This window comes from Pituophis catenifer, unplaced genomic scaffold, assembly GCF_029215685.1.
Source record: "Pituophis catenifer annectens isolate HBS135680 unplaced genomic scaffold, rPitCat1.0.hap2 SCAF_1, whole genome shotgun sequence".
Classification (NCBI taxonomy): domain Eukaryota; kingdom Metazoa; phylum Chordata; class Lepidosauria; order Squamata; family Colubridae; genus Pituophis; species Pituophis catenifer.
Window position 1 is genome coordinate 162287090 of NW_027256881.1, and position 22357 is coordinate 162309446.

Below are 22357 nucleotides of genomic sequence, written 5' to 3' on the forward strand. Positions count from 1 at the left end.
CTCTGCACTACCATCCTCAAGCTTGATGGCAAAGCTAAATCTTCAGTCTATTCTAGAACACCAGCAAGGTTGGGGCCAGTCTGACCTCAGGGGAATGATATTCCAGAGGGCAGGTGCAGTGGCTGAAAAGCTCTCCTCCTGGGTCCCATTAGGCGGCACTTTGACATGGATACAACCCAAAACATGCTATTTATTTATTTATTTATTTATTTATTTATTTATTTATTTATTTATTTATTTATTATTAAATTTCTATACCGCCCTTCTCCCTGAGGACTCAGGGCGGTGTACAGCCAAAATTAAAAAACATGCAGGACAAATATTAAAAAACAATTAAAAGATATATAAATTTGGCCCAATTAAAACTCATTACCAATTAAAATGTTTAAAACATTTTAAAACAGTTAAAAATTTCATCTTAAGCCAGCCCGGCTTGCTTGAAAAAATGGGTTTTAAGGGCATGACGGAAGGCATTGAGGTCCTGGATTCTCCTTATCTCTGGGGGGAGCTGATTCCAGAGGGTAGGTGCCCCCACAGAGAAGGCCCTCCCCCTGGGGGTCACCAGCCTACATTGTCTGGCTGATGGCACCCTGAGGAGGCCCTCTCTGTGGGAGCGCACGGGTCGATGGGAGGTCATCGGTAGCAGCAGGCGGTCTCGAAGATAGCTAGGCCCTATGCCATGGAGCGCTTTGAAGGTGATAACCAACACCTTGAAGCGCACCCGGAAGACCACCGGGAGCCAGTGCAGCTCGCGCAGGAGCGGTGTTACATGGGAGCGCCATGCTGCTCCCGTCACTACCCGCGCTGCTGCGTTCTGGACCAGCTGGAGCCTCCGGGTGCTCCTCAAGGGGAGCCCCATGTAGAGAGCGTTGCAGTAGTCAAGGTGAGAGGTGACAAGGGCGTGAGTGACTGTGCACAGAGAATCCCGATCAAGAAAGGGCCGCAACTGGCGAATCAGGCGAACCTGACAAAAGGTCCCCCTGGCTACAGCCGTCAGATGTTCCTCCAAGGACAGCTGCATATCCAGGAGGACTCCCAGATTGCGAGTCCTCTCTGTGGGGGCCAATGACTCGCCCCCAATAGTCAGTGATGGAGTCAACTGACTATATCGGGATGCCGGGAGCCACAGCCACTCAGTCTTGGAAGGGTTGAGCTTGAGCCTGTTCCTCCCCATCCAGACCCGCACAGCCTCCAGGCACTGGGACATCACTTCAAGGGCATCGTTGGGGTGGCCTGGGGTGGAGATGTACAGCTGGGTGTCATCAGCGTACTGGTGGTATCTCACCCCAAAGCCACGGATGATCTCACCCAGCGGCTTCACATAAATGTTGAACAGAAGGGGCGAGAGGACCGATCCCTGTGGCACTCCACAAATGAGAGGCCTCGAGGTTGACCTCTGCCCCCCTGCCAACACAAACTGCGACCGGTCGGAGAGAAAGGAGGAGAACCACCGTAACACGGTGCCTCCCACCCCCAACTCTTCCAGCCGGTGCAGCATGATACCATGGTCGATGGTATCAAAAGCCGCTGAGAGATCTAACAGGACCAGAACAGAGGAGCAACCCCTGTCCTGAGCCCTCCAGAGATCATCAACCAACGCGACCAATGCCATTTTCGTGCTGTGCCCAGACCTGAAACCTGACTGGAACGGATCTAGATAAGATGTTTCCTCCAGGAATTGCGGAAACTGTCGTGTGACCACACTCTCAACAACCTTCACCATAAAGCGAAGGTTGGAGACAGGACGATAGTTGGCCAATATTGCCGGATCCAGGGACGGCTTATTGAGGAGAGGCCTCACCACCTCCTCTTTCAAGGCGGTGGGGAAGTAACCCTCACTCAACGAAGCGTTAATAACACTCTGGAGCCAGCCTCGTGTAACCTCCCGGGAAGCCAGTATCAACCAGGAGGGACACGGGTCCAGTAAACATGTGGCCGCACTAAGTCTCCCCAAAATCCTGTCCACATCATCGGGAGTCACAGCATCAAATTCCTCCCAGATAACATTCTCAAGACTATTCCTCGTCACCCTGCCCTGATCTACCCAGTCAGAGTCCAAATCCCCCCGGATCTGAGCGATTTTGTCATACAGGTATTGTCCGAAATCCTCCGCCCTGCCTTCCAAGGGATCCTCCCACACTCCTGGATGGAGCAGGGAGCGGGTTACCCTGAACAGGGTGGCCGGACGATTCCCTGATGACGCAATAGAGGTGGAAAAGTAATTAAACTTTGCCACCTTTATCGCCACTAGGTAGGCCTTAATATGCGACCTTACCCGTGTTCGATCAGATTCAGCAAGACTGGCCCTCCAACCGCTCTCCAGGCGTCTTTTCCGGCGCTTCATTTCCCTCAGCTCCTCAGTGAACCAAGGAGCCGCGCGGGATCGGCACCGGGTCAGAGGCCGCAAAGGCACGACTCGGTCCAAGGCCCCACCAGCCGCCCGGTCCCAGGCGGCTACCAGCTCCTCAGCCGAGTCATGTGCTAGAACCTCAGGAAATGGCCCAAGTTCCGTCTGGAACCTCTCAGGATCCATCAGGCGCCTGGGGCGGATCCATCTAATTTATGCCAGACCCGATGGGATAGATAAATATAATTGGGGACGGGGTGGTGCTTCAAATAACCCAGCACCATACCATGTAGGGCTTCATAGGCCAGCACCAGTATCTTAAATTGATAACCAATGCAGCTCACAAAGCAGAGATACAATGTTTGCAGGAGTATGTTTGCACATATGAGTCCTCACCATTATGTTTTTCATCAACCGAAGCTTCTAGATTACTGATAGTTTTCCAGTGTTTAGGTGAGTTTTCAAGATAAAAAATGGCCTTTAGCACCAGGGCCAGAAAAGTCCTCCATCTGAAATATAATACTTCCCCTCCCAATTTACAACCAATCATATTGAATCTTGCAATTTGAAAAATAATGTCAGATCTGCCATCACGCCACTTCAGCCTTGCTATGCTTTCATGGCATCCTGCCATAAAAAGGGGGCAGGGGAATGGGGTAACATAGGGAGAGGGAATGACAGGACCAGAGGTGCCAATCAGAGACAATGGCTGAAAAATCCAAGGGCACAGACTTGAGAATGAAATGCAAATACCCACCAAAAAGGCACCAAACTTTAGAACTATTACCAAAACACCTACTTTCAATACCATTGGACAACACGAGATGATCAAAAGTTGAAGGCCTGGAAGAAGGGAAAATCACAAGATTTACGTGGGAATATTCAGATCTGTCTTTGCTTACACTGTAATATCTTGGCTTTAGTAAAAGTATACCTTTTCTTTTCAAACAGGGTTAAGGATCTTTCTTTCCTAAATGCACAAGTTAGGACAAGGCTGACAATTTTATTTTTGGTACACAACTTAATAGTTACTAGTTTAACAAATAATAAAAGTTTATCTCTGCTGGAAAATTACTGTACTTAATTTCCTATTTAGTTTGCACCCAGCACATTCCCAGTCAACCTTTAAATCCAAATCAAAGCAGGCACACAGACCACTCAATACAGCTAGCAGAAAAATATCTTGATATTTAATAAAAATCAGCAAAACATGCAAAACTTAATTGACAAAGCAGGCAAAATCAGGGGATGAGGGAGACTTCAAACAAGAGGTAAGAAATTGTATCAATATCTCTGTTGATACCCAAAGGCATAGCATGTTTCAGAACCACTGGAAACAATACCCTGTGGATAAATAGCATGGATAATGGCCTTGCCCCAGCTATAACCTTTTTATATACATAATAGCAGCAGAATAGCAGTAGAAAGTAAAACACTGGTGATCTTTCTGTTGTGCATAAAGGAGACAATTTTATGAAAAGGGATAATGTATCCAACAATCTGATGGTTTTTAATTTTTAAATCTCTGGTATTACATTGCCTTTCTACCATTTTAAAAAGTATTTCTAGCTGTAATAACAGCACAAAGTTTGTTGTGTTGTACACTTTAAGTTAGGTATAAATTAAAATTTGTATAGTAAAAGCTGCTGTAGATACTAAATAACAAAACATTGCAGTAAAATAGAGTGTTTGTTTTAATTCCAGTATGGGCCCTGCAAAAGGAATGCTGGTGGGCTCCATAGGATTCTTGGGTTGCAATATTTGCACTCTTGCATAAGATATCAGTCACATCTCATAATGATTGGCCTTATTGGACATGCAAAAGCCAACATCTAGCACATTGTTTTCTAGCTCAGATGGTGTTAAATGTATTTTCGAATGAGATTTTTTCTTTCTCTCTAAATGTCATTAGCAAAACCCTACAAAATTTTGGAAAAAACCCATAATATAATACACTGCTCAAAAAAATAAAGGGAACACAAGCAGAAGACATCTGAGATCTGAATGAATGAAATAGCCTTATTAAATACTTTGTTCTTTACATACAGTAGTTTATACACTGCTCAAACAACTAAAGGGAACACAAAACTACTGTATTTAATAGGGCTATTTCATTCATTCAGATCTCGATGTCTTTTGCTTGTGTTCCCTTTATTTTTTTGAGCAGTATATTTTAATAGGCAAGTTTTTAATCAAAATGTTCTGAACTCTTGTTTTCTGAGCTGATATGTTTTGGGGTAGGCAGAAAGTGTTGTCCAATATAAATAGTAGCTGTTACTATTACAAAATGAAGAAATGTTTCTTTCATAAGAAAGATATCTAGACAGAATTATTTTCAGTGTGTCATTATGGACTTAATAGTTAAGTCACTTTCACATTTCTTTCACGTCCATTTTGGCTAAAAATTAACTCAAAGATCAACAACCTTTTCAAGTTTGGGATAATATTACATGATCTCATGTGATTGGTATGAATTTTTCCTCCACCCACCCACCACGTACCACCACCCCAATTTGAAAATGATTTCAAACATTTTTTTTTAAATTTTCAAACATTTATTTTAGGGAATTGCAGGAAATTTGCAGGCTAATAGATTGGAAGCTGACCAGAGTAGGTTATAAGATGGGTGGCTATATAAAATTTTTAAATAAATAAAGAAAATAAATAGGAGATAATTGAGGTTCTAGCCTCAACAAATACTGTTTCTGACTAGACACATTGCATAATAATAAAACTGTTGTGGGAAGTGACATTAATAAAAACTAACAAAAAGTTTCACTTTTCTAGATCCATCTGAATATTTTCTTAAGCAGAAGGAAAATAAGCAGGTTGTTATTTGTGTCTGAAAATGTAACCAAATGGGTGAATGTAATAATAGTATTCATATGGCACACTATCAAACCTACTGAGTAACACATAGTTTCATAGTAACACAGCAAACTAAATCTGATACATTGATATTAGCTGAATAATGGCTTCAAATAATGTTGATATTCTGCTGTCATTAAATTAAGCCCAACCTTGCAAAAACAACCTGGTGGCTTAAATCTAGTTTGCTTACCAGATGAGCTAATATGAAAAAATATTTTAAAAATATTTTATAAGAATTCAGATTATCCGATATATTCTACGGAATACTTTAAAATAATGCTTTGTTCGTTAATTTTTCAAGAAATTAAAAAAAAATTAAGCAACATATCTGAAAGCAAATTTAGGTTGGAGACATTCTTTTCAAAAAAAGATCTTGTGATACATCATAAAAAGACTGCTGTGGAAATGGATATGCATGGAAAAAGCAGATCGTACAAGTTTAGATCAAGACAATGTAGAGACACCCATAATTTATTTAGATTGGCACACTTATACTTCTTCAATAAAAGAAAGAAAAACTCTTAAGGTTTTAGATACTGTTTTTGAAAAGAAGAATAACAATGCCTTTAACTCATATTAAAAAATGAACAAGAGAAATGGTTACTTGATGACCAAAATAATATTTTTAAATAATCAAAAATTCTACTTATATTTTGATTTCTGAGAAGGCAAGGATCAAAAGATTTCAACATTTTCAAGCTTTCTTAGTTGTTCAAGTACTTATTTAATTCCTGAAACATTCGATTGGATTCCAGATTGTCCTCTCTCTGCTTGAGCCTGACATTTAATTAATTAATTAATTAAGTAATTAATTAATTATTTAATTTGTATACCGCCCTTCTCCCAGAGGGGACTCAGGTCGGTGAACACTAATGGGTTCTGGAAAGATTCTGTTTAAACAGTGAAAGCGACCCTGAAATTTTGCATCTCAAGCTTTCATTTAAATTATTCTGAAATAGCAAATCAGTTCAGTAGAATATCTGATCTAGTTTTACATGCATAACTATTTCTGTCACATTTCCATATTCTCTTTTTCTTTTTCATCTTTATTAATCTTTCAAAGTAGGTGGCACTGATTATCCCAATCCATTAAAAATAGTTCTCATTTAGAAACTACCTTGGATAGTGACCATTTGCAAATACAACAGTAATAAATCACACCCATATTTCTGCACCTGAGGACAATGCACAATATAATGAAAGTTACACTGGCATTGCTGCATAAGACATCCTTATCTAAATGAGATGAAAACAACCAGCAATTTACGTAATGTCTCTCTTTTTCAGTCATATTTTCACTTAGTGACCATTTCATTGGAACGAATGCTAAAAAAGGATTACCTGTACTTCAAGGGTGGGTTCTACTTACCTTTACTACCGGTTCACAACGGGTAGTAACAGGCTTATTTTATGTTATAATTAATTGTAATAAATTATTTTATCAATAGTTATTTTATTGTATTCTTTTATTCTATGTTTTATTGAACGTAAGTACCAGCATAATGATACATAATAAACTGCTACCAGTGGTAATGGATAAGAGATTCTATCAAAGATAAATATCATAGAATCTCAGAGTCAAATTCCACTCCCCATTTCTGTAAAAATCCAAATTAAAGCATCCCCAACATTGAAAATTATTCCATATTCTGAGTAAGTTGTGCTCTTCTTATAACATTCTTTCATTTTTCTGAAGAGTGTTATCATATTCTGTCTGGTCATCTTCAATCTTCTTCTTAAGGCTAAACATTATTCAGTTCCTTCAGTCATTCATTGTAAAATTGATGTATACAATCTCCTGTTTATTCTCATTAGCATTCTCATTGCATGGTCCAATTTCTTTTAACTTTTTAATGAGTGGTGCTTAAAATAAACACAATATTTGAAGCATAATAGCCATCAATCTTCAATATTTAATTTGGATTTCTGCACTAAGAAAGAGATTGAATTCAATGGCCTACATTCTTCCTCCTACGTTTCTTTTACCATTAATGGTAATAAACTAAATAATGATTCCTTGCCCCAGAATTTAAAGATTAAGAATTAAGATTAAGAATTTTTTGTAGCATCACAGTGATGGGTCATCTGTGAGTCATCAGTGAGTCTTGTGATGGGTCACCACACAGCAACCACCACACAAAAACTAACTTTACCATACACAAAAGGGGCATCAGAAATGACAGCCAGTATCCTCTAACCCCTAGGAATAACAATAGCCCACAAACCCTCAGCCACATTCCACCAGGAATTATCCAGAACCAAAGGCAAAATACAGAAGGATGAAAGAAACAATGTAATCTAAAAAATCAACTGTACCCATTGCAACCAGTTATACATGGGGCAAACATAAGGTGACCAGATTTTAACATTGGTAAAGAGGGACACCATTGTGTGTGTGGCTTATTTTGTGGGCGTGGCTTGGAGGTCCTGTGACTGGTGGGCATGGCTAGCTGGTCATGTGACCGGGTGGCCAATGGCTATATGTATAGGGACTACTCAGAGGGCTGAAAAAAGTCATTTCTGACAGGTCCTCACACTTTTGACCGGTCCTCGCACTTATGACCGGTCCTCGCACTTATGACCATCCTCACATTTATGCCTGTGCAGCATTCTTAACAACCATGTCACTCATTTCACAACTGCTTCTCTTCACCATGATGACAAGATAGGGCAAAAATGTAAAATGTAAGGACAGTCGTAAGTTCGAGGACTGGTTAAAAGTGCGAGGACCAGTCAAAAATAACTTTTTCAGCCCTCTGAGTAGTCCATATGCACAAAAGGACTAACCAGAGGCTGAAAAAAGTCATTTCTGACAGGTCCTCGCACTTTTGACTGGTCCTCACACTTATGACCATCCTCACATTTATGCCCGTGTAGCATTCTTAACAACCATGTCACTCATTTCACAACTGCTTCTCTTCACCATGGTGATAAGATAGGGCAAAAAACGTAAAATGTGAGGACAGTCGTAAGTTTGAGGACTGGTCAAAAGTGCGAGGACCAGTCAAAAATAACTTTTTCAGCCCTCTGAGTAGTCCATATGCACAAAAGGACTAACCAGAGGGCTGAAAAAAGTCATTTCTGACAGGTCCTCGCACTTTTGACTGGTCCTCACACTTATGACCATCCTCACATTTATGCCCATGCAGCATTCTTAACAACCATGTCACTCATTTCACAACTGCTTCTCTTCACCATGGTGATAAGATAGGGCAAAAAACGTAAAATGTGAGGACAGTCGTAAGTTTGAGGACTGGTCAAAAGTGCCAGGACCAGTCAAAAATAACTTTTTCAGCCCTCTGAGTAGTCCATATGCATTAAAGGATACAGCAATAGAGAGGGATGAAGGAAGGGAAATTAGAGTAGGAGTGAGGGTAAGAGAGGGAGGAAGAGAGGAGGAGAAGGAGAAAGGAAGAGGAAGTAGGGAGGAGAAAAAGAGGGTGGGGGAAGAGAAAGTAAGAAGGAAAGAAAAGAGAGAGGTGGTAGGTTTGAGGAGAAAGATTGCTGTACAATAAAAAAGATGAAAGGGAAGAAAGCCAACCCCAAGCAAATATAAAGATATTAAGATAAAGAATGAATTGTTAAACTTTAAAGAATAAAAGAGAACAAATATGAATAAATAGCAATAATTAGAAACACACATACAAACATACAATGTATTTTCTTTGAACAGAATATTTGGCTGGTTCACAAATTTAAACTGTTTAGTCATTTCAATTAAATTTACAATTTCTATATTTCCTTTTTGCCATATTTATTCCTCATCTATTTTTTTAAAAAAACCAATATTACCCTTCATCCTCATCTCTAATCTTAATCAAATTCAATTTTTCCCTTCTATTCTATATTATACCCCTTCCCATTGTCATCTATTTTTATATCCATCCTCACATTGGTTAATTATGTAATTATGTAATACAGTTGTTTAATACAAACATTACATTACATTAACATTTTAATATAAATCAAATATTTATATAACTATCTTTTTTGTATATTAATCAATATGAACATGAATATTCCAATTATTTCCATGCAATCCAATTTCTTACACATCAATTAATTATATTTACCAATAATAATAAACCAAATAATTTCCTCCATATATTCCTCCAAACCACAACTTAACCATTTCTGCTTTCAACACAATATACAATTATTAATAGTATCTCAATTATTACAATTCCCTAGTTAAATATAACTTTTTTTCTTTTGTGTTTTAAAATCTTGAACTCTCCTCTTTTGTTTGCAGTTTTGCACCTACCTTTTTTGGTGAGGAAAAAGAAAAAGAAAAAGAAATCTCTCCCTGCCTCATTTTGTCAGGTTGCAGCTTTACTTTCGCTTTCGCTTTTTCAGCATAGCTAGGGGGAAAAAAAATCTGCTCCAGGAAATCTTTGCAGCCAATTAACCTATGCGGAAGCTGTAAGGGGCTGTTTTTTCTATTTTTGCAGGCATGGGTCTACTCATTTGTTTTCTTTTAACACTGATCAGCTGTAGGTCAGCCCTTTGAAGCCCCGCGGCAAGAGTTTAAACAGTTTTTTTCCCCTCTAGCCATCAGCTGAGACTCAGGAGGCAGAATGAAAAATCAGGACTTTTTTAAAACGCCGCGGGCCGCGGGACAAATTGCTAAAAATCGGGACTGTCCCGCCAAAAGCGGGACGTCTGGTCACCTTAGGCAAACATCACATCAATTAAAAAACAGGATCGACTAATACTGGATGGCAGTCAAACGCCATGATCCTAAATCCTTAATCTCTACCCACACTGATACCAAACAGCAGAAGTTCAATTGGAGCAACACAAAAATCATCAGCCACGCTGCCACCTGCCATGCTTGTGTGTTCATCGAAGCCTGGCACTCCACAAGTAATTCTATCAGCAGACACACTGACTTACAACTAGCCTACGAACCCCTCAGAATCCAAATCAACCCTACAGGCAACCAGAGACAGAACTGACCCTCAACCAACCCATGCAAACCCTGCCCACCAGCAGTTCACCTCCCAATGACCCTGGCCTGATGTAATCTCCTTATTACAACACCCATCACAAGACCCATCACTGATGACTCACAGCTGACCCATCACTGGATCCTCACTTGACACACCCATACCTGAAACCCTTATAAGCAGAAGAACACTGACATCCCCTAAACTCTGAAAAATGTTACCTAGCCTAGTAACTAAATGTTCAGAAACCAACCCAGAAGCTCAGAGAACGAACCTTTACCCTCACACTTCCTCCCCTCCCCCACTCCGTCCTGCTCTTTAAAAACTGAAGTTTAAGAAACCTTGGAATTTGATACCAGAGTTTAAAGAAAATGTTATTAGGACTGGCCAACTGTTTCTAATGTTATTCTTTGAAACTGCTTTTGTGCCTAGTCCAAAAGAGCTGAAAACTGGTAAAAAAAGGCATCTCCTGGACAATAGTTCTCAGAAAACCCTTGCAGACATCATACTCTCAAACTCTCTTACAACTTTTGCTGAAATATAGTTTGCTAATTAAAATATATTGTACACTATTAACAAAGAAGATAAAGTTATGAATATTGCTTGCTACTGCTCTTCTTGTTAATGAAGTTGCAAATGTTTTATATTAAATAGAAATGCATAAGAAATATGTACAGTATAAATTATTCAATTAAACTGATTTAGGCTGCAATCTTATAACCTGCAAAGTGTTGCAGAAATTGTCACTTATTTTCTCTCTTTGAGGTTAAAGACAAGACTTCAGTCTTGAAGAAAGAACAGCCTCTTTGGATGCAATTTTCTGATTTGTATGTAGGAAGGATTCAAAACTGTTTTGGTGGTATAGTGTAGAGCAGAGGTGGTATTCAGCAGGTTCTGAGCGGTTCTGGAGAACTGGTAGCAGAAATTTTGAATAGTTCAGAGAACTGGTAAATACCACCTCTGACTGGCCCCACCCCCATCTATTCTCTGCCTCCCGAGTCCCAGCTGATCAGGAGGAAATGGGGATTTTGCAGTATCCTTCCTCTGTCACACCTACCAATCCATGCCCACAGAACCGGTAGTAAAAGAATTTGAATCCCACCACTGGTGTAGAGAGATGTAATGTGAATTACCATCTCTCCTTGCCTTCTGTTACCTCCCTGATACCAAATGAAATGTAAATAACCCAGATATTGATCTAAACTACTTCCTATTTCAACCAGAACGCTTTTCCATCTTGAAGTGTTAATCTACTGTCAATGGACAGGCATTGGGGTTATTGAACTATTCCAAAGTACTATTAGAATTACTCTGCTGGTAATCAGTTATAATATGCTGTAATAGAATTTTGGGATCTTGTGGTAAACTAGTTCTAAGTTTTTATTTGTTTTTCAAACTGAGTATTCTGCAAATATTAAACCTTTGTATTTGTAACTGAAGAAGTATTATAATTTTAATTAAGTTCTTTGATTACACTATGCTATTAGCTAAGAAAATGTCACAATTTGAAACCACAAATTCTGATAAAATCACAAATTTGTCTGATAAAAGGGACTATGATCTATTTGAGATTATAATTTAAAGTAGCACATGACTTTTGTTTTTTTGGCAAAACAGTAACATGGCTACCCTAATGGAAATTGTTTTATCGGCATGTAAACAAATAAAAAAGCAAAACAGAGATGGAGGGGGAATGATATAAAAGTGTCAAAGTCTTAATTTTGTACTCATTTCCAGATTGATGTGAAAGATCTTAAACATAACGGACATGCATCATTTTTAGTTGCATTAATATCTTTACAAATATAAATGGTAAACCCAAAACAGGGGACTCTGCCTTATGAATGCGAAAAAATGTAATTTAGCTCTTTTTTTTTACCTCATTGATGTTCCAGTAGCAATGTCCTTTCTGACTTCATGACATTAAGAAGTAGATTCTTCCTCTTCCTCTTCCTCTTCCTCTTCCTCTTCCTCTTCCTCTTCCTCTTCCTCTTCCTCTTCTTCTTCTTCTTCTTTTTCTTCTTCTTCCCCTTCTTCCTCCTCTTCCTTCTCCACCACCACTGCCACCATCAACATCATCATTTTGGGTGTCGAGGGAAATACATATATCACATATATATTACATATTGTGCATTTAATTTTCACAGGGTGAAAGAGGTTTGCCAGGTTTACAAGGCTTGGTTGGATTTCCTGGAGTACAAGGACCAGAAGGGCCTCCAGGAGCCTCTGGAACGAAGGTAAAATGAACCTTATGCCAAACATTAACTTGCAGAATGGTACTTGAAATCCTGATAATAATAAACAAACAAGTTTCTATCTCTCTATAGGGTGATACTGGAGAACCAGGACTACCAGGAACAAAAGGAACTAGAGTAAGTTTGCATGAAACATTTTTGCTGCTATACATATCATGCTAGTTGTGGTTTGTGTAATAAGCCATAGTAGCCTGGTTTACATAACACTCCAAACCATTAGTCATGAATTACAAATCACAATAACTGGGTGCATGGAACACACTAAGTTATAATCAAATACACTGCATTCTGCTCAGTTTTCAGTTTTTTAAAAGTAGCATTGAACATGTTAGTCATTCTTAATTTGTTGTATTTATTACATGGTAATGTGCATGACACTTTATAGAGCACAATTTGCAAGTTCCAAGTGTTTATAATTACTTTTTCATTTTCTTACTAGAATGCTGTTTGATCTACTTAATGGTAATCAGTGTTAATGCTGAATGATGTGAAAATGACAGTGAAGTAGCTATTTACACTTAAATCTTACTGGGCAAAGATGTCATTTGATCTGTTGTTTGCAAGTAAGAACAAGAAAGTATTCAACAGTTTTTAGCTAAACAATCTAGCTAAAATATTTAAAGAAGAATGAAATATACGCCCATTAAAAAAATGAGAATACTTTGGTGGCTTAAATATCTTTTGGCGGTTGGGATCTGAAGTTGCAGTGTTCAAGGATTGTCAGAGAATAAGTGCTTCTCTGAGATTAGAAGTTCATGCAAGTGCCTCATGATAGCATCTACCCACCTTGTTTATCAGCCTCTGTTTCAACTGATTTCGATTTTCCCAGCATCTGAAAAATTGATTATATCTTCTCAAGTGATTGCAGGTAGCCCTTACTTGAAGCGGTAAGATTTTTCATCACTAAGCAATGTCATAAAGTATAACATCACATGACCATGCCTCTTGGCAAAAGCAGTTCCAATAGACCCCGGTTACAATAGTTAAATGAATCACCATTGATTGTAATGCAAGGACTTCACGTAACCACGATTTCTGGCATCTTGCCAGCTTCCCAATTCACTTTGCTTGTGGAAAACCTGCAGAAAAGGTGGCAAATCGCAACCATGGACTGAGGAACATTCAATAGTTAGAAATCCAGGCCGGTTGCTGAGCACTTGACCCATGATCATGAGACTGTGGGGTACGATGATGGCTGTAACATTGAGGATTGGTTGTAAATATTACTCATTCAGCATCATCCTAAATTCAAATAGGTACTGGCTTCTGGATGAGAAAAATGGCAGATAGACATCTCTGAAAGTGCAGAGACAACAAAGTGGTAATAATGCAGCAATAACCAATGGACTGGTAGCAAACTCAGTCCAATAGAACTTCTTTGGACAAGGTGAGGATGAGGGAGCACTTGCATATGCACCAGATGGCAGGACAGGGTTTCTCCCATAGTCTGAGCACTGGGAGATGAGGGAAACCATCAAGCCATTAAATGTAGCACAGCCTTAAAGAACATTAGATTAGTCAAATCTCACTTTTGGATCTACAATTAATGTAAAGTTAAAGAGGTCTTTCAAAGAACCAGACAAATTTGGAGTATTAGAACTTGCTAAGAACTTTGAAAACGTTGAGTAAATAAAACAAAACAAGCCTGAGATTTTGTGAATACAGTCTGAAAATGGGACAGTTCAGTAACCTAAAGCTCCAATAGGGAAAAGGAACAGTGAAACTTGCAAAATAAAAGACAAAGGCATGACACTTCATTTCAAAGTATCTTTGAGAAATTAGGAGAGAAACTTACAACTAAATTCACAGCAATAATTTCTATAGTTCCAACATATTTCTTGAAGACTTTAAAGACGTTAAAAATATCAAAGACGAGGAAGAGAAAAATCTCAAAAAATATAGAAATATTGAAAAATAAAGAAATGGTGGAATATAAAACAGAGTTAATTGTTAAAGTGGAATTATAAATGTCAATGAAAAACAACCAGGACAAGGATATTATTCCTGGATTTAATTCTGGAAACCCTTAATGGACTTTTTGCCAATACTTGGCAATGGTGTTTTGGAGGGGAATGCCGATGGGGTTCAGAATTACAAAAGCGGCATCATGACATCACGTCCTTCCCCTGTTCTATATGTGTTATGATGTTCATACTAACATGAAAGGACAGACCTTATGGTACAACACTACTTTCATCTACTTTTATTAAAACTAAAACTAAAAAAAATGGTTGAGAATGTGACTGTTGTTATATGTGTTTCTGATGGTTTAAAATGTCCCTCATGAATGTTGAGGAGAAACAATTTCTTGAGAAACTATTTACATTCTTTTTATCATTTCCTCAAATCTTAGGGTCCCCCTGGTTCAGCAGGCTATCCTGGGAATCCTGGCCTTCCGGTGGGTATAAAACCAAGGTTGCAGTTGAATCACAGTTAAGGTTTTATTTCAGTAGGAATAACCTACTGACCACTGTTTGCTTTTCTGTATCCTTTCTGAACCTCAGGGCATCCCTGGAGGAGATGGCCCCCCTGGTCCTCCTGGGATCCCAGGATGCAATGGAACAAAGGTAAACTGTTTAAAACAAGTATTTTGAAGCTCTTTTTAAAAATCCATGAATTAAAGACATTTTTTCTCTTCCATTAGGGAGAAAGAGGTCCTCTTGGCCCACCTGGCTTACCTGGCTTACCTGGCAACCTCGTAAGCATTTTAAAATCATTTGTTTTAACTGAAATCAAAACAAGTATAACAAAAAAATAAATATGAAAATTGATGGCTCAGTTTGCAATTCATAATTTAATTGTGTAACTTGATAATTAAAACATCTGGCTATTTTTAAATTTCTCAGACAATGTTATATTTTCTAGGGACCTCCAGGAGTTCCAGGAATAAAGGTACATTTTCTAGTTAAGAATATACCTATCATCTATTGTTTACATGATATGTGGATTTGCTACTCTAACAGAATTCAAAAAATCATTTGTTCAATTGGTCATAGGGAAAAAAACCCAACATCCATAGAAGGTTACGCATTTGGGCTAACTCAAAATGTCACAGAATAATGAACAGCTTGATTTATTAAAGAAAACCAAGAGTTGCCTCTCATTGTAAAAACTGAAAGGAAAAACCAGTTTCCTGCATGATGTTGCCTGAGCAATTGGTTCTCCTCTCCCTTGTAAAATATTAGCAGTCCTTATGTTGCCGGTTCTAAATTTGGAGCTAGCATCCTTTCCTCTCTGAGAACAAAGAATCAATTGCCTTATTGGATTTTTTTTTCTTTTTTTGGAAAAACATACTTCATTTCTCTTTTGAGGAAAAAGGAGCTGCAGAGAACACATTCTGATTGGAAGTGGGGCCTGATGCAAGTTTCCTGCTTTTAAAAATAATCCCCTTTCCTGAGGTTTTTAATGGGCCATTTACCACAAAAGAAGCCATGAGGCAAATATAATGACAGAATATGTCACAGGAAATAAGAATAGACCTTCATCCAGACTGAGGAAAGATTCCAGTTGGGAGCTCTGCATGAGTATCTTTTTTTTTTTCAAAGAAAAATGGTCAGTTTCTTTCATTATGACAGACTGCTCCATTGCTCCAACCATACTGTAAAATTCTTTCCAAAAGAAGCATTTTTGTTCAGTTACAACTTTTCCATTGAATTCACAGGAAGGATTGGAAGAACTACGTAGCTTAGCATTGAGAGGAGGGCTCCACAGTAGGCACCTATTTTTGCTCAGGTTCTGTTTAAACATATATCAGATAGGCGGGTCAAAGATCTTACCTGTGGTTTTCATGTAGAATTGCTGAAACACTATTAAAAAAAAAGTCCAGTTCTCAAAAGAATAAGGAGAATCATCATTTTTTTAAATAAAAGGATGCAACTAACGGAACCGGTCAGCTTCCTTTTGCAACCAATAATTTTGTCCCTCTTTTGTACATTTTTAAAGTTTACTATCAATCTGAAGGGCAAGTAGAATAGCAATAGCACTTAGACTTATATACAGCTTCACAGTGCTTTCCAGCCCTCTCTAAGCAGTCTACAGAGTCAGCATATTGCCCCCAACAATCTGGGTCCTCATTTTACCGACCTCAGAAGGATGGAAGGCTGAGTCAACCTTGAGCCTGGTGAGATTCTATCTGCCAAACTGCTGGCAGCCGGTGATCAGCAGAAGTAGCCTGCAGTACTGCTGTCTAACCACTGCAGCTCTTAAAGAAAAAGAAGTATAAAAGATAACAATAGCAATAGCACTTAGACCTATATACCACTTCACAGTGCTTTACAGCACTCTCTAAGCGGTTTACAGAATCATCATATTGCCCCATCAGTCTGGGTCCTCATTTTCTTGACCTCGGAAGGATGGAAGTCTGAGTCAACCTCAAGCTTGATCAGGATTGAATTCATGGCTGTAGGCAAAGTCAGCCTGCAATATTGCATTCTAACCACTGTGCCACCAGGGGTTTTAAAAACTTCCATGGGACAAAAAGTATTGTATAACTAGATCAGGATTGTCAAACTCCCAGGCCAGATACGTCACACACTGGCCATGCCCACGCCCAAAGTCCCGATACATCACGTGATGCTGCCACAATGACATGAGTTTGACACCCCTGAACTAGATAATAATTAGATTTCTGTTTTATCGTTATTTCTGTCTTGTCCATGTCTTGTTCTTTTGGTAAAGAAGAACAAGAAAAGAAAAGCCAGCTTAAAGACCTCAAAAAGTTTTCTTGTTAGTTTGCAATATTTTAATGAAATCCTTAAAAACCTTAATATAGCATCAAATGTAACATTTAAAATTAATTATGATTATTGATAAGTTAAAGTACTCAATTTTCACTCAAACAGGTGAACAGCAGCAGCAATGCTCTTGTACTAATTGTAAACTATTATTTTTAAATCTGTGTTATACAGGGAGACCCAGGAGAAATTGTTGGAATCCTGCCAGATGGTTTTCAAAAGGGTGAGAAAGGATTGCCTGGGCATCCTGGATTACCAGTAAGTTTTATTCTAACTGGCAAAGTTCACAATTTTGATAAATGGTGGGGTGATGAGAGGAGGCAAAGGAGAATTTTGTTTGTTATTGTAGAAACCTTGGAGAAGGGAGTGACTTGCATTTCTATACCCTCTGTGGATCATCTTTACCCCCCTAAATCCATCAGAAAAACAGAATTGAAAAGTTAGGAATATAAATAGTAAAATACCATATAACTCTGCAGAAGTGAAGGGGCATAGAAGAATCTACAAAGATAGAAGATACTTTGACTGCCCCGATCAACTTTAGTATTCTGGGCATGTTGCTTCCTTTGAGGATCTGGACTAATCTGGAAAGAAATTTTGAAGTCCTGATGGATAATTTAATGGAAATATTCACCCAAGATATGGCAATTGTGAAAAGGATAATATCAACACTAAAAATTACTAGGAGAGAGCTTGACATATTCTATCTGTGATGTGGATACCAATGAATGAACATATTGGGCACAATTTTGTTTGCCCCATATTGAAGAAAATAGTTTAGGACTGGAAAAGATAATGAAGAAAATAATCAGAATTAATTATCTAATGGTTGAGTGCCATTTGTATAAAGGCTAAGATATGCCTTTATATGCCAAAGATGCCTTTGAATATCACCATTACAGCAATGTCAGAGATTACAATGAGATATAAAGGGGAAATGAGCTAAATTTTGGTTTGATTGGCCAAGATGTATCTCAACTTATCACCTAATTGTTGGAGATGTAACTATAAACCCAGAACATTCTACCAGATGTGGTGGACATGCCCCATCACAAGGAAGTATTGGTGTCAAATTCAAAAATGGTTGGAAGAAATTACAAAGCAAAAAATTGATTTGAAACCTGAATTGTTTTTATTAGGAATACTGGACCTGAAAATGAATAAAAACCTTAAATACATTATATTGCACATACTTATCGCAGCAAGAATCACATTCGCAAAAAATTGGAAACAAAAAAATATATCGTCAGACAAAACTGTAATTAGGAAAATTCTAGAATGTGCAGAGATGGATAAAATGACTATGGAGTTAAAAGAGAGAGAGGATTTGGAGTATTATGAAATATGGAATAAAATGTACAGTTGGCTAGAAAATAGAAATCAGAACAAGAAATGTTTAACTTAATATTGATGAAACTTAAATTAAAGTAACTGAACAACATTAAATAAATAGAGGTAAATATAAACGAATATAAATGTGTAGATAAGAACAAATGAATATTATCATTTGTATATATATATACTGTATATATGTCGGAGTAATGAGATTATTCTACTATAGAGTAGTAAATAGAAATGATAGAATAGAGAACTACAAAAGCAAAGTACTTAAGTTGATATGAAATGCTGTAAAATTACAATTAATGTTATGTAATGTTCAATACGTTATGTTTTGACGTTTTGTTTTTATATATGTGTGATTGTTTTTTGTGTTGTTTTTAAAGACAAACTATTTAATAAAAATTATTTTTTTTAAAAAAAAAATTGTTTCAGCTTGGTTCCTGAGCCATGTTCAAATGTAGGAAACTATGACATTGTATAGCGAAGTGGCTAAGAAACTGTGTTACTGATATCATTTCTCAACCTTTTTTTCATACCCAGGGAGGACCTGGACTTCCAGGTGCTACTGGCCCTATTGGACCACCTGGACCTCCTGGAAGACAAGTAAGTGATCAGCTTCAGAGGTTTTAAACTGCATATTGCAAGAATTCATGATTTCAATTAGAGGTCTAAATTTATCCCTAATCTAATTTTGTCCTCCAACTATAGGTATATTAAACATGCATTAGGTTCAGCTAGATCTCACATCAGGTGATTTCAGAGAATTCCCCTTTTTTTGAGGCAAAGCAACATTTCTCCAGATGGACCCAAATGGAATTGATATTACCCTGAACAATCTCAGAACAATTTCAATATTTTAATGGTCTACAGAAAGGGTGATTATAGGTTTGCAAAATGTATGTATATGAAAAATGCCAAGGCAGGGAAAAATCAATATTGAACGACTGAGCCATCCCTCCTTTCCCTTCTTTGCACCAACCTTATATCCAGCCAATGCCACGAGACCCTGGCTTTTAGAGGGAGGGGTAAGCCATGAAGCAGAAGATGGGAGTTCTTGCAAATGGGAAGGTGACCCATTCCACAGCCCCATACGAAGCCCTGCAGAACTGTCATTTAAGCAGGTCCTGTGAAGCAAGAATCTAACCACTTAACCTGCTTAGCTTTGCTTTAGCTTAGCTTGGCTTTCCAAGACAGTCACAGAATGAATTATTTAGTAGTGGGAACATGCAAATGGAAGAGTGAGTCAAAGTTGTTCATGTTCCTTTCCAATATCTTATTCTTTCCATAAATCTTCATTCCAACAAACTCTTATTCCAGTATTGAAAATTTTACGATATTATATTTTTCATCCTCGCTCCTTTTGAATAAACTTTTTTCACTTATTCTTTCTGTTATTGTATCTTATGTCATGCTAGGTCTTTTTTCTCTCTTCCCCAACATTAGGTCTTATTAGAATAGATAAGATTTTGATTCAAGTGCTATGGCTGCATGGCACTTTAAATGTGATTCTGAAAAAGATGCTTTGATGTTCAGGAAGTACAAGCAGACCATCTGACTCTAATTCTTCAAAGCAACCATAATTTTGATGCAGACTTGTACCATGTTTGGACTCCTGCATATTCCAAGGCCTCCATTCAAAATTATTTCTGAAGTACTGCATAGTCCTACTGTGTGTCAGTATTGCAATTATGATGTTCTATGTGGTGTGCAGAGTGTTTAAATGTGTCATAGAGTGTGTAAGTTGCAAATTATATTCTGTATTATGATATATTATGCATTCAAGCCAACATTTGATTATTATTCAAAATATTATATAAAGAAATGTAAGAAATCCCTAATTATAAAACAACATGGTGGCAAAGAGAGAGAAGATAAGGGAAAAACTGCTGCTGCTGCACTACCAATATCCCAATTTCCACTCCTCAGAAATTATTAAATGGCTTTTGCAGGTAAAGGCAGACTCGGCAGCTTTAGATCATCTTTGAATTGCTGCTAGTGAGGCTGTGCTCTTAAGACAATCACATCTCTGGGATGGATACAATGAAGAATTACTTTAACAGTCTGAATTGCTCTCATAGAAGAAGATAATGCAGTACTTGTGGAGAATAAGCTAGCAAATATGTATGAGAACCAGCAGATAGTCTCTCAAAAATCCCCCTACTTCTATGCTTGTGACTGTCCCAGGTTGATATACTGTAGGGTATCTGGATTACATAAAAAAGACAAACCAGGGTAGAAGCAGAACTCAGCTAAGTTACCCACCATATAGCAAGAAAGAGCTGAAGAGAGAAGAAGCCCAGGAATGATACTGGCAGAAGTTTATGTCTGCATTTGAAAAAGCAGCAATAGGTCCTGCTATGGGAAATGCCATAAGGCAGCAAACACAATACTGGCTTAGTGTGGCAGCTTCTCAGCTTCTCCAGGACAGCCATTATGAAATAAGAGTAGTACAATATGGGGCTGTTGCATTTGGTCTAAGACAGAAGTAAAATTATAAAAGTACAAAAGCAAAAAGTAAAAGTAATTTTGTAAAGTATCAAAAACTACTGGGGCAGGAAAACAACATGATCCAATACATCAATTCAGAAAGGAATAATAAAAGAGAATATTCACATCCAAAACATCAATAGTGAGGAAAGTCCAAGATTTTCAAATTCTTTGCAAGAGGGGGTAATGGAGCTATAGATTTCAATTACTGGAAACAGGAAGATAACTCTTTTATACCATACTCCTTCTAATAGTTTACAAGACTAAGAGAGAATTTTTGGTCCTGCAAAGTCTTTATTTTAAATCAGTGCTATGAATCATGAGCTGTATTTTTCTCCTGAAGACCTGATTATTCTAAACTGAATAATAATGATAAAGAATACTACAAATAGACTTCTACAACCACATAGGAGAAAAAAACAAGAGTCATCTAAAACATACTGTCAGATGTAAATGCCTTATTCTCTAATGTGTAAATAATGTATATATGGAACATCAGGGGTTAACTTATTACTTGAGCTTTAATGTATTCATATTTTACCACTCCCATTCCTGGCTCCGCCCCTTGTATATAAAAGGAGCCATCCTCCCCATTTTCCTTGCTTCTATCTTGAATATTCAGCGAATATAGAATGCCTATTATGATTAAAGAGAATTATATTTAAACCTATAACTTCTATTATCTTTATTGAGTCTGATCCTGAAAATATTGCAACAAGCTGGTAGCAGAGGATGGTTAATTGACTCAATAAGTAATTAAAAATGTCCAAGAAAGATAGGCCCAACACCAGGGCCTACAGCAAAGAAATAGAAACTGATCAAGAGATGATCAACGAATCCACTAATGCGATTTCGAGAGAATCCGAAGAATACACCACTGAAGAAGAAGAACTGATGAGTGAAAATAACGACCAGGAAGAAATCGAGATAGAAAATAACGAACTCAGGTCAGAAATATTAAAAATACTAAAAAGCCAAAAGAATGATGAAAGCCTCATCGCGGACCTCCAGGAGATGCTGAGGAACAGCGGAGCAGCGAGAGAGAAAAACATCATTAAAGAAAAACCCAAAGATCAAAAAACTGTGAGTGAAATGACTACTGAGAAAATAGTTGTAAAAAAGAAAAGATGTGACCCCGCGCGAAATTTTGAACGGCAGCCATCTTGGTTTCAACGAACTTCAAAAGAGAGTGAAGCAGAGCCAATCAAAACGCTCAGTTCAAAATTTCTGGCGCGAAAAACGCTATCAGACGAAGAAAGTGAAAAAGAAGTCTCAAACTCTTCAGATGAACCAAAATCAGAAAGTGAAGACGATTTAACAAAGTCTCAAGTAGAGTCAGCAATGAAAACACTTTTTGCTGCTTTTGGGCCAAGA

The 22357-nt window shown here is 37.9% G+C and overlaps 1 protein-coding gene across 1 annotated transcript in view; it reads left to right on the top strand.

The window, feature by feature from the left end:
* The window catches only part of COL4A1 (collagen type IV alpha 1 chain), a 170237-nt gene that overhangs the window by 40649 nt on the left and 107231 nt on the right, over window positions 1-22357 (top strand). The window contains exons 3-10 of the mRNA XM_070933135.1: window positions 12315-12404; window positions 12495-12539; window positions 14776-14820; window positions 14927-14989; window positions 15067-15120; window positions 15288-15314; window positions 17330-17413; window positions 19037-19099. Of these exons, the coding sequence (XP_070789236.1) occupies window positions 12315-12404; window positions 12495-12539; window positions 14776-14820; window positions 14927-14989; window positions 15067-15120; window positions 15288-15314; window positions 17330-17413; window positions 19037-19099 (471 nt within the window). The remainder of the gene's footprint in view (window positions 1-12314; window positions 12405-12494; window positions 12540-14775; window positions 14821-14926; window positions 14990-15066; window positions 15121-15287; window positions 15315-17329; window positions 17414-19036; window positions 19100-22357) is intronic.